Consider the following 12,666-nt stretch of genomic DNA (forward strand, 5'->3'; position numbering starts at 1 on the left):
AGTGTCAGGAAGAAAGCAAGCTGAGTCAACAAATTCTCACTCAAGTGTAAATGACTGAAAGGGTCTGGGAATATCCACTTTTGAAAGGGAGGTCCTGGGTAGCCAGCAATGTTTTTCTAGTTCATATCTATTGCATCTCTCCCCTTATTTAGAATTTTTCTCTGTCTCCCTGTAGGATTTTGAGTAAATGCCAGATACCTTCACTAAGGCTGAAAGTCCGTAATTAGTTACCTAGAGGCATTCTGAGCTGGATTCTGGATGCACTTGCCACTGCTGCTTCCTGCTCGTTGTTTAAGAATAGACACAAATGGACTTTTGAATGCCCCAACCCCAGCCTCCGCAGACACCCACGCCCTGTCCCGACCTCTGTCAGAGCCCTTCACACATCATGCATGTATGTGTGTGTGTGTGTGTGTGTGTCTGAATGTCCCCGACACCGCCTGCTCATGGCACACAGTAGGTGTTGCACGAGCAGAAAATCAGCAGTGGCCAAGAGGGGTGTCCAACTGGCCTGAGCCCCGGTGAGCCCTTCACGCCCTCTGCTCCGCAGTCATGGCCCGCATCATTGACCTGGTGCCCTGGGAGGACGGCTCCACCCACGTGTACGCGTCCCCAGCCATCCTGCTCCCGATCGAGAGGCGGCGAAACCAGCTGGCCGGCGTGAAGCAGCAACTCTACCACCCGGCCCTGCCCAGCCTGCGCCGCATGGACATGGACTCCGTCACCGCCTGCCTCCCCGACGAGCACTGCCAGTCCACCACCTACTGTGGCAAAGGTTGGGCATGGGCTGAACCGGCAGGGGCCCCTCCGGGTCTTTGGGGAAGGAGTGGATGGTTTCGAGAGAGAGACCGTGGAGGGAAAGGCCACGAGTGGCCGAGGAAAGGGCTAAAGGGCGGGTCCCAGCTCTGCCCGGGAAACCTCGCCAGGTCTGAGCCTCTGTTTCCTTACCAGTAAAATGGGATGATAACCGACCTGCGCACAAGGCAACTATGAGATTAAAACAGACAGGGCGTGAGAAGCACCCATCGTAGTCCCTGGCACTTAATATATGCTCAACTATAGTGCTGTTGTTATTATTAATGGAGAGAGAACTGTGCAGAGGTCAGCAGTTGCAGTAGGAGGAGTGACAGTAATAGCAATAATAACAACTCCTGCCCAATCACGTCTCCAGTGGAAAAGGAAGAGAAAGACCCTCCTGAGCCCTCCCACGAATGACAGGGGGACATGTGAGCCTCTGGGGTGAAAGGGCCACGTGGGCCCGTGAATGACCCTTCATCCACTGAGAAGCTTGGGTGTGGAGGTAGGGGTGCCACACAGACCTACATGTTCCTTTCAGCCCACCTATTAAGCACCTGCTTGGTGCCTGACACCATGCTGGGTCCGCAGGGAAACAAAGGGCATTCTGGCTAGAGGGAACAGCATGTGCAGAGGCCTGGAAGGGAAAAACTACACGAGGTGTTGGGTGCCCTTGAGAGGTTTGGCTGGGCCAGAGGAAAAGGTTCTCGTGGGGGCAGCAGGAGCTGTGGCTGAGGACAAAGGCGCAGCTCAGGAAGGGCCCTGCGGCTAAGCTCAGGGGCCTGGACTTTCCTGGGAGGGAAAGAGGGACCTCTGAAGACTTTAAGCAGAAAAGAGATCTGGTGGGAGGCGGGGGGCATCCGGGGTTAGGATGCTCGGAGGGACCACAGTCTTCAGGAAGGGATGACAGTGTCTTGGCCACAGAGAAGGGTTTGGGAAGGTATTTAGAAGATAGAGCAACAAGATTTGGTACCAGCGTTGGGCGGGGGCAGTGTTCAGGAAGATACCAGGTTCCAGCGTGGGTGACAGGTGGGGTAAGCCTTGAGAGGCTGCATGGAGATCTACAGAGGTCCCACACAGATACCTGTAGGGCCGAGATGCGGAAACACAAATTTGGGAAGAGGGTGGGGAGGGAGGGAGGAAAGGAGCAGTGAAGCTCCCACACCCCCTCTAAAGGGGAGCAGGTACTGGGGCCCCACAGACTGTGCTGTGTGGGAAGGGTCAGCGCAGCTCTCTGGGCTTCCAAGAGAAGCTAGGAATCTGGATTTTTAGGGAAGGCTCTTGATTTAGATATGTATTTTATTGCAAGTATATGCTTTTAGTGAAAGTAATAGAGTCACAAGTTCAAAATTCCAAAATTCTGTAACAAGGTGCATTTTAACAAGTCTCCCCTCCCTCCTTACAGGGAGCCGCTCCGTTTCTGATGTATCTTACCACAGTTTACTAACGTGAAGACTAACATTTATTCTTTCGCATCTCAGCTTTTTATCATGAGCATATTCAAACACAGAGAAAAGTCGAAGAAATACTGTGAACACCCATTGCCTTCTGCCTGTTTAAATGAACGGTGGACCATATTTGTGTCCTCTCTCTCTCTTTCTCACACACACACACACACACCTTAGCAAGCAGCTCCCAGGATAAGAACAACCTCCTACGGGACACAATATCATTTTCACATCCTGGAAGGTTAACAATAATAACAAAACATCTAATAGTCCATATTAAAATGTCCCCATTTACCCCCAAGGAAGGCTTTTATAGCTTTAAAAAAAAAAATCTTGGAACCACGATTCAATGTAGGATTGTGCATTGCAATTGGTTGTTAGGTTTCTCTAGCCTTCACCCAAAACAGTCCACCCACTTCCTGTTTTTTCCTCGTAATCCTGACTTTTTAAAGAATCCAAAAGCGTTATGTTGTAGACAGTCCTACATTGTAAACTTGAGCAATTGTTTTCTTATGGTGTTGACTACCTTGATCGTCTACTTCCTGTAAACTAGAAGCTGGGCTCAGAGGCTCCATCAGCCGGGTAAAACATTTCTGGCCAGAATCTTTCACAGGTGACAGGTGCTGTGTTTGCCATAACACTTCAGCGGGAGGCACAGAATGTCACCCTACTATCCATGATGCTAAGTTTGATGACTTGGTTAAGGTGGTGACCTGAACGCATATTCTTCTCTGCCTCCAATCATCTCAATTTTAGGCTTTAAAGCAAAAAGTAGCATGCGGTATACGCTCTTCTGCATGTTGAAGGTCTCATACAGGGAACTTCGTCTATTTATTTTGAATAGCTGTATCGTGAGGGTGTGTCACAGTTTTAACCAGTCCTTTAATGACAGACACTTGAGTTGTTTCCAATCATTTTCTATTACAAACAACACTGAAGTGGGTAAATCGACCCACATCATTTCCCATCTATGCAGCTATAAAGTGGGATAAATTCCTAATTAGGACTGTGGGGTCAAAAGGTCTGTGTATCTATAATTCTGACAGATAATGCCAATTGCTTTCCAGAGGCTTGAATCAATTCATACCTCTTCTGGCAACGTATAGCAAGGGCCCTGTTTCCTACAAGTGCACTAACTTTTGGATTGTTCCCAATCTGATAGGCAAAAATTGGTATCAATGTGGTGTGATGACAGATCCATCTTACGAAGGAGTTTGAGCGGCTTTTCATGTGTTTAGGGGCTGTTTGTATTTCTTCTGTTTGTGTGTGAACTACGTATGCATGTGTATCGTTTACCCATTTTTCTTCTTTTTCGGGGGGGGTCTTGATTTCTAGAAGCTCTTTGATTATTAGGGAAATTACACCTCATCTGTAAAATAAGTGGAAATATTTTTTGCCATTTGTCTTTTGACTTCTCACATTGTTTTTGCCGTGCCGAAGTTTATTTTTATGTAGCCAAAGTTATCAATCTTTCAGGCTACTTGATTCTGAAATTGAGTTGGTAAGGCCTTCCCCACTCTAGGGTTATGAAGGAATTGACCCACGTTTTCTTCTAGTACTTCTGTGGTTTCACTTTTTTTACATTGAAATCTTTGATCTATTTTGAGTTTATCTGTTGTAAGGGGCGTGTTAAGTAAAACTGTAAATTTTTAAAAGTCATCAGATATTTTTGAAACCTTTTAAAGCACTGTGGGCCAAACCTCTCCTGCATGGATCCGTGACTGCTGGTGGACAGACAGGCTTCTCTCTCTCTTTCTTCTTCAGATGACTTTGACAATGCCTCCTTCACGCTCCTCGGAGTCCCCAACAAACCCCTGCAGAGCCTAGTAAGCATCCTTGGCCCCTGGCCTGGGTTTCCTCAGGGGAGAGGGGGAAGGGCACACCTGCATCCAGCCCCCAGCATCTCGGGTCCAGGGCTCTACTCCATGGGCTTCCTCAGCTGCCGCCTGGGGACCCCGCCCTGTTCCCATCTACTTCAGGGGTTTCAGGGGCCCTCTGGGTCCGATGGGCCCAAGTGTCAGGTCCAGCCTGGTGGTGGTGTGTGTTGGGGGGGGTCCACGCCCCAGGCTTCTACACCTCCCCCCGCGACCCTGACTCTCATCGCCCTGGCAGGACATCACGGCGACCGGTCGGCGGCTCGGCGACAGGTGCCGCAAGGGAAAGCTGGTGCCCATCGTGCCTGGCATCAACCGGGTCGACTGGCCCTGCTTCACGCGCGCCATCGAGGACTGGTCCCACTTCGTATCCTCGGCCGCCGAGTTCAAGCTGCCCTGCTCGAGCAAGAGGGGTCAGTCTACCGGGCGCGGGGGATGCCCTAGGGCGGAGAGCTGGCCGGGGCGCTCGGTCCCTGGAGCCGAGACCCGGAGCGCTGACTTCGGGCGGGGGGAGTCGGGGTGGGCTCCGGCAAAGACAGGGCAGAGAACCTGGAGAGCAGCTGGGGCACTTAGAATGGGCGGCACCGAGACAGCTGAGGGACGTAGAGGCGGGGTTCGTATTGGGGAGGGGGCGGGGGTCAGGTCCAGGCCAGGGGTTGAGGGCACGGCTGGTTCTGGGACCGCCGGAGCAGGGTCTGGAGCGGGGTTTGCTCTTGCCCGGAACAGCAGAGGCGGGGCTGGTTCTAAAAGCTGGTGTGGGGCGGGGCTTGTTCTGGGCTTGATCTAGGGGCGGGGCTCCGAGGACAGCGGGGGCGAGGATTGTTCGGGGCTGGCGCTAGGGGGCGGGGCTATGGGGGCGGGGCGGGGACGGGGCTCCGGGCGGGGGCGGGGCTTGTTCGGGGCTGGCTCTAGGGGGCGGGGCTATGGGGCGGGGCGGGGCGGGGCTCTGAGGCGGGGCGGGGGCGGGGTTTGTTCGGGGCGGGCTGGGGGCCCGAGGTGGGCGCTCTCTCCTCAGTCGAGAGTTTCAGTGGCTACGCGGTGCGGTACTTGAAGCCGGAGGTGACCCAGAACTGGCGGGTAGGGAGGGCTGCGCGCTGACCCTTCCCTGGGGGCTCGGGGGTAGGGAGTCTGGGGGGAGGAGAGGCTAACACGGGGCGGGGGGCGGGGAGGGGAAGAGGAGACGGAGAGCAGGGTCTCCGAGTTCCCTGGGCCAAGATATCCCATAGAGAGAGCAGTGTGGGGCATGGGCGAGGGGTCTATATCCCGCTGCGGGCTCACAGACCCCTAATCCCTTTGGCCTGCCCCAGTACTGCCTCAACCAGAACCCCAGCCTGGACCGCTACGGACAGAAGCCCCTGCCTTTCGACTCCCTGTAAGTGACGCCACGGGCCCCGGGACCCCATACCTGGAGGAGGAAGGGTGGAGTCTTGGCCGCTTTCAAGCGCACACCTAGTGGCCCTTGAAAATGTAAGACCTGGGAAGAATTGATTGGCTCCAATACACCACAAGAAAATTGCAATTTCAAAATGAATTAATGTTTAATTCCTACTAAACGGAGCACCCTCTCACCCAGTCCCTGGCAACTCCACGCTTTCGGAGTGGAGGCGTTAAAGGTGGGGCGAAGGTGCCGTGTAATCCTTCTGGGGGGGCGGCGTCTCCCGACGTGGGAGTGAGATTCCCGGAGTGGGTCGCCCTTCCCCACCTCGGGCTCACCGTCCTCGGTCTTTCGCAGGAACGCTTTCCGACGCTTCGGCTCACACTACAGGTAGGGCGATGACCCCGCCCCCACCCCTCACCTGGCCACGCCCCCGTTGGACCTCAGGGCTCAGGCAGTTCTCAGACCCCACGCCACTCGCGTGGAGTACGCTAGGGGATTGGTACCCTCCTGGGTGATGTCAGGGGGGTACGAACTGCTTCCCTCCCGAGAGATCCACGCCAGGCAAAAGCGCACCCCACTGGGAGGTGGGGGGAGTGCAGTCCGTGTCCCACCCCATTCGGCCCAGAGCAGGACAAAAGGAATGGGGGTTACCAGGGAGGTGAGCAGGAGTCGAAAGAGTAAACTGACTTGTAGGAAGTATGATGGAAGGAGCCAAGAATCTGCCTTCCAGGATGTGGATAGGTGGGAAGGGCTGGGCTAGTGCTCCCAGCTGGAGTGTGCAAAATATTCAAGCATCTTCATAATTGGGCCATCTCCCACCCCTCTAGCCCATTCCCTCCACTTCAGCAGTACCAGATTCCTAGGTGTGACCCAAACCACCAGGACAACCCAGCACTCCACACCTTTGCTTGTGCTGTTTCAGCACTTGGTGATCCTTCCTTGTCTGCCTGGAAAACTCCTCTTCACTCTTTAAAGCCCAGCTCAGATGTCCCATCCTCCCTGAAGCCTTCTCTGACCCTCTGCCTCTCCCCCGGAGCTCAAACCCCCTCCAGCTGGTCACCACGTGTGCATCCCTATCTCACAGCAGCCAGACTACTGCATTATAATCATTGATGGAAAGCTTGCCTTCTCACACACAGGGGAACGCTGTCTGCTTTTTTATCTCTTTATAATGCCTGTCAGAGGAGGCTCAGTAAATGAGTGAAAAAGGAGTAAAGCAGTGCATGGTTGGGGATGAGTTGGAGATAAAGATCAGGCAAACTGGAGGGGGGCTTGCAAGTCAAGCAGAGCAACCGAAAATATATAAAAGGAAATAGGGAGCCATTGAAGGCTCTTGAGCTGTAGTGAGACAGGATGCAAACTGTGTTTTCAGCACCTTGAGGGCAGGAAGTTGGGTTTTGGGGGAAGGCCTAGAGAAGGACAGCCTGACTTTTCCCCAGGACCCCCTGGAGGCCCCCACCTCACCCTTGTTTCTCTCCACAGTCGTGTCAACTACCTGACCCCCTGGCGTTAATCTCTGAAAAGCAGGCCGACCCCCCCGGCTGCCAGACTGTGCCGCCTCAGGTCCCCAGCAGGACAGAGAGTGTACAGTGGCACTACCCCTCTCCCTCAGAGTTCAGCCTCACTGGAAATAAACCTAATGCTCCCCCAGGGAGGCACCAGGCCTCTGTGTGTGTTGGGGGTGGGGGTGGGGGTGGGGGGAGGCAGGGGCTGGGACAGAGCCAGGCCCTCTGGATGACAGTGTCTTATTCTGGCCTGTCCCCCGCCAGCTCCTGGAGGTCTGGTGTGGGGCTGGAGAAAGATGTCTGGTGACCCCAGGTAGAGAGTCAGGGTCTGAGCCCCAGGGCCCAGCCGGGGTGAAGTGCAGAGGCGGGCCTGGGAATCGGGTTCTCCTTGTGCCCCCCGGGTCGCCGCATGCAGCCCCACATCCAAGCCCCCTCCACCTCAGACTCTGAACTTGAGCCCTCAAGAGAAAAGAGGGCAGGGAGCCAGCCCGGTGGCACAGCGGTTAAGTGTGCAGGTTCCGCCTGGGCGGCCCGGGCTTCACCAGTTAGGATCCCGGGTGCAGACATGGCACCGCTTGGCAAGCCATGCTGTGGTAGGCATCCCACATATAACGTGGAGGAAGATGGGCATGGATGTTAGCTCAGGGCCAGTCTTTCCCAGCAAAAAGAGGAGGATTGGCGGCAGATGTTAGCTCAGGGCTGATCTTTCTCAAATAAAAAAGAGAGAAAAGAGGGCGGTTGAAAGGGATTTTTTGACACCTCTCTCATAGCCCTCGCGGTACCAGTGTACTCTGGGGGCTTGCCTGGGCCCAGGGTCCCCCTGAAGAAGTGAGGCGGGCTCCGGCCAGGCCTATGGCCTCTGTTCCCCATGAAGCAGCAGTGGGTAGAAGGAAGATGAGGTGCCTGAGGCCACTCAGAGAAGAAAGTTTCCTGTTCCCCAAGGCACAGCCAATGAACATAGCATGTAAGCAAAGAGTTGTCTGCTCTATCCGCATGGCTTCAGGACTAGCCGTCCTCTGCCCACTGACCTACAGCAAGGAAGGGATGATGTCCTGGGGACAGCCACGGGCTCTCCTGGGCCAGGCCCAGAACAACCGCACTCGAAGGAGCAGAGTGTCTCCATGGTTAGGGGCTAGAGCAGCCAGCATCAGCGCTTAGCCCCCTGACCTTCCAGATGCCCCACTCCAACCCCCGCAAGGACAGACCCCGATCAGGGTAAATAGCCACCAAGCTCAAAAACTGTTTGAACAGGACTTTCGGTGCCAGGATCTGGGGCCTCAGGGATCCATGAACCTTCTGAAATTATGTACAAAATTGTGTGTCCACTCACGTGCATTTTCCATGGAAAGGCTCCTTGTTTTCATCTGATTCTCAGGAGAGTCAGTGCCCACAAAGGTTAGGAAACTTACACCCTCTCCATTCCCTTCCCCTGATAGTTACTGAGCACCCGGTGCGTGCAAGCCAGGCCTCAGGTGGACGGAATTTACAGAATAGTACCAGCCCCTCACTTGTGGACCCTGTGTTATACTGTTCAGAACACATGATCGTGTGACCCAATGTCTCCTCCAGGCCTCACCCCCCAAAAGCCCCCTGGAAAGTGAGCAGAACCGATGCTACCCTATTTCACAGATGGGAAAACTGAGGCCCAGGTCAGGGAAGTCATTAGCCTTCAGCCAAACCCAGAAACAGGACTCAAAGCAAGTCCCAGCACTTGACAGAGTGTTTGAATATAGTTTGTGCTCAATATTTGTAGAATAAATTATTTCCCAGAACGGGGGTCTTTCGTTCCACTGTGGGTAATAAACAAGGAGATGAACTGTGGTGCTGTCTGACATGCAATCAGAGCCTGCCTTACAGACTCGAGGCTGATTTTAATTTCTTTTGGGGGTGGAGGTAACAATCACTATCCTTAAACTGAGGTCAGGGACCGTGGTGTCCATCCCTCCGTCCCCAGGTATGGGCCTCTGCTGACAAGGGGGCAGGACGCAGGAGCACGGGGAGGAACAGACAGGAAGTGGTAAGCGGTCCCCAGAGCTCTGCCTCCTGGGGGCCTGTTGAGGAGGTACCCAGCCCCCTGCCAGTCCGTGCAGGAAGAAGCCCTTTCGTCCAAGCCCAAGGGGCAGTCCGCCTGGCTTGAATTGGGAAGCCACTGGCAGGGCCCCCTGGAGTGTCAGAGCCACATTCTACAGCCCTAAGTAGCCCCTCCAACATGACAGCTCAGAGAAGAGATGGATTCGCCCAAGGCTCACAGCAGGGATGCTGGAGTCCTGGCCTATGTGAGACGGGGGACAGCCAGGGAGCACGCTGAAGCACGCCAGAGGGAATCAAGTGCCTGGGAGGTTTTGCTGGCCCTGCTTCCCTGACACTGAATAGTTGGGCAAGCCGCTCCGGGAATGTGGCCCAGCCGACACTTGAGGCCTCACCAGGCCTCACGCTGAGTGCTGGATGCTGGAGGGACACAGACCAGATGCCATCCCTGCATTTGAGGCGTTTCCAGCCCAGTGGGAGAGAGGCAGGCCCAGCTGACTCAAACCTGAAAGCAGAAGGTGAGAATGTGGGCACACCAAGGCCATATTCCTCGAGCTCAAGATGCCATGAACGGTAACCCACACCAGCAATCTGGTTAGGTTCTTGTCCACCAGTTGTGCATTGAATCCGGACTTCACAGATATAAAAACTTCATGCCCATTGGGCCGGCCCAGTGGCATAGTGGTTAAGTTCACATGCTCTGCTTTGGGTGCCTGGGGTTCACAAGTTCAGATCCCAGGCGTGGACCTACACACTGCTCATCAAGCCATGCTGTGGCAGTGACCCACATATAAAATAGAGGAAGATTAGCACTGTTGTTAGCTCAGGGCCACTCTTCCTCACCAAAAAAAAAATCATGCCCAGGAATAAAGGCAATGCAGAGTAGATGAGCATTCACAAGCCTGATTTAGTATACACTTTCTAAGTGCATGGCAATGTGTTAAGCACTTTGCAGGCCCCGTGAGACCCATTTTACAGATGATGAGATGGACTCAGGGAGGCTAAGTGACTGGCCCAAGGTCACACCGCTGGGGATTGGCAGAGCTGGGAATTGAAGCCAGCCTGCCTGACCCCCAAGCCTGTGGCTACCACACTTTGCTGCCTTCCTGCTATGAGAAAGACACAAGCCAAGAGTGGGGAGGAAATCAGGGGGGCTTCCTGGGGTGAGGACATTCGACCAGAGCTTAGAGGGAGGGAAAGATGTTCCACCAGAAAGCTCTCCTGGAGTTGCTGGTGGTGGCAGAGTCTGCAGGTTGAAAAATCTCACCAACCAGCCAAGAGATGCAAAGGAGCCCCCCCCCCAGTCCCCCCCTCCCCCCCCCACTGTCTCCTGGCCTTGAAGTCCCCTCAGCCCTGGAGGGGGGCTCTTTGCTCATCATAAACAGATCGCATTAGAAACCCTCCCTGTGGCCCCTGCCTTGGGGACAGCCAGCCTTCCTGGCCTGACCCCAATTCACCACCCTGGCCCTGGGCCTCAAGGCACTACCCCAACACAAACCCCTCCACCAGCTTCCTTGCTGTTCCAACCCCCCAGGCTCTTGTCTGCCTCCTAACTTGTTCAAAGCTTTCCTTCCCCCTGAAATGCTGTCCTCCTCTTCCTGCCCAGATCCTCCCCTCTCTTCCAGACAGGCTTCTCTCAAGTCCCCCCTTCTCCCCCTACTCTTCCCCAGGGTTATGAGGACGGGGACCTAGCTGTTTCCGGGGACTAATGCATAGCCTCTGGCCTGCAGTGGGCTCTGGGGAAACACTGCCCTTGCTCTTATCTAAGTGGACCTGGGCTCAGGGATGGGCCTGGGGCTTCCCGGAACCAACACACAGATCTGGACTAAATGAGACACCTTCTACGATAACAGCTGTGTTTGTTACAAAGTAACACACAAAATGGGCATCCTCACCCAGGACCTGCGGCTGGCAGTAGGGGAGGATCAGGGAGGGCCAAGGGTCCTGGCTGACGGAGGGTGGCGAGAGGGTCTGGGAGGACCCTCGCATGTAATATGTTGGACTACGTATCAGCAGCTTTGACATTTTTGACCCTACTTTTTGATACATGGAAACCTCAAAACTCATCTGAAGTTCTTGCTTCACAGGCTCAGTGCCCGGCAGCCTGCAGGTGCCCAGTAATGCCTGTGGATGGACAAGGGCAGGCCTGTAGACCCGGGTGGGGACGGACATACACACACACAGTGAAGAGGGTCCCTCTTCACTGGCCCTCTCCCACCCCCGCCCCTCCCCTTGACCTCTTTCAGGGCCCTGAAGAGCACTAGGAATGCTGTTGGAATCTTTGTAGATTCGCGAAAATCAATAGCGGCCAAGGCTTTTCCCGGAGGCATGACCTTCAAGGAACAAAGAAACCATCACTTGAGGATGGGATGGGGAGCTTATCAGAGGCCAGCCTGGCCTGGGCTGCAGGCCCTGGGCAGACGTCCAAGGCCTGAGCAGCCCAGGGTCCTGTCTGAGGCCTGCTCTGGAGGAGGGAGTGAGGTGGGGGCACAGGAGGGTGGTCAGGATGAAGGAGGGAGAGAAGGCGCTCCACGATGGCGCCTGGGGAGGCCTAGCTCTTTATGGAGCTACCTCTGCACAGATGGGAAGACGGAGCATAAGGGCTTCAATCCCTCAGGGAGTTGAGAGCAGGCCAGAGGGCTGGCCGGCCCCTCTGCCTGCTGGTGAAGAGCTTTCCTGCTCCCCTGGCCAGACCCTGTGCCAGCACCAGTCCCGGCCATTGTTCACAGCTTCCTGGCCAGCAAAGAGTGGGTTGGAGCCAGAGGACCAGGCTTCGGTGGCTGGAGCTGGAGGCCTGTGAGGTTCAGAGCCCAGGGCTGTCCTGGCCCTACTGGCCATCCCCCACCGGGCCCACCTGGCCAGCCCCCAGGCCACTTTCATCACTAACCGTCTGGCATTGGGCAGCCCCTGGACTTCTCAAGGGCCAGCCCAAAGGGACTACTCAGGCCTGCCCTGCCCACCTCATAGAGATGGCATGAGGCTCAGACCAGCTGGTGGATGGAAAGGTCTTGTGAACGGGGTGTCAGGGGTGCGGGTGGAGAGAGCCCTGACATTCAGGTGGCAGAGCTAGGCTGGCTCCCTCCTGCCTCTGACCTCCCAGTGCTCTGCTTTCCTGAGTGGCCACAAAGGGCCAAACACTCCACACAGGTGTTCCACTGTGCCCTCACCCTAAGGCTGGAAGAAAGCATCACTGTCTCCACTCCACAGATGAGGAAAATGAGGCTTGGAGGGGTCCAGCCACCTGCCCTGAGCCTTGCTGCTGATGAGGGGCAGAGGCAGGACTCTAGCCGGTCTGACTGTGATGGTCTTATCCACAACACCACACCACTGCCACCGTGGTTCACGAGCACAGGCTCCACTCCCAGGAGCAGGGCCCTCTCCCACTGTCGCCCTGTGGGCCGAGCACAGAGCCAGCCACACAGTGGGAGTTAGACGAAGCTGTCAGGACGATGAGCTCCCTAGAAAATTTGTCCTTGGTCGGCCAGCCTACCCTGGCATGACTTCTAGGCCCCGGAAGAATGCCCCTCCCCCCCTTGCCGTACTGCTTTTCCCAGCCACTAAAGGGAGCTCTACTTTGTACCCCTAGTCACAGCGTCTGAAGCTCTCCATGAGAATGCTATGCTCTAAGAGAGAGAGAG

General features: G+C 55.3%; 1 protein-coding gene across 2 annotated transcripts; it reads left to right on the forward strand.

Annotated features, from left to right (window-relative positions):
* Nucleotides 1–552: 552 nt before the first annotated feature.
* Nucleotides 553–10,301, forward strand: SPMIP8 (sperm microtubule inner protein 8). 2 transcript variants are annotated; one of them, XM_070500733.1, is made up of 7 exons: nt 553–775; nt 4,008–4,069; nt 4,356–4,530; nt 5,133–5,194; nt 5,344–5,489; nt 5,850–5,882; nt 6,978–10,301. In XM_070500733.1, exons 1-7 carry the CDS (start codon nt 553–555, stop codon nt 7,006–7,008), a joined length of 732 nt encoding a protein of 243 aa, XP_070356834.1. In that variant the 3' UTR covers nt 7,009–10,301. The 2 variants fall into 2 exon arrangements, with proteins under 2 accessions (XP_070356834.1, XP_044617531.2); XM_044761596.2 differs by having other exon boundaries at nt 5,425–5,489.
* Nucleotides 10,302–12,666: the final 2,365 nt, after the last annotated feature.

This window comes from Equus asinus, chromosome 28 (genome assembly GCF_041296235.1).
Source record: "Equus asinus isolate D_3611 breed Donkey chromosome 28, EquAss-T2T_v2, whole genome shotgun sequence".
Taxonomy (NCBI): Eukaryota; Metazoa; Chordata; class Mammalia; order Perissodactyla; family Equidae; genus Equus; species Equus asinus.

What these genes read in the sequence shown, in the direction of transcription:
- SPMIP8 (XM_070500733.1), top strand. Translation starts at nt 553, where the DNA reads ATGGCCCGCATCATTGACCTGGTGCCCTGGGAGGACGGCTCCACCCAC. An exon ending in ACAAACCCCTGCAGAGCCTA is followed by an intron (nt 4,070 to 4,355) that starts GTAAGCATCCTT and finishes TCGCCCTGGCAG; the next exon opens with GACATCACGGCGACCGGTCG. An exon ending in GCCCTGCTCGAGCAAGAGGG is followed by an intron (nt 4,531 to 5,132) that starts GTCAGTCTACCG and finishes CTCTCTCCTCAG; the next exon opens with TCGAGAGTTTCAGTGGCTAC.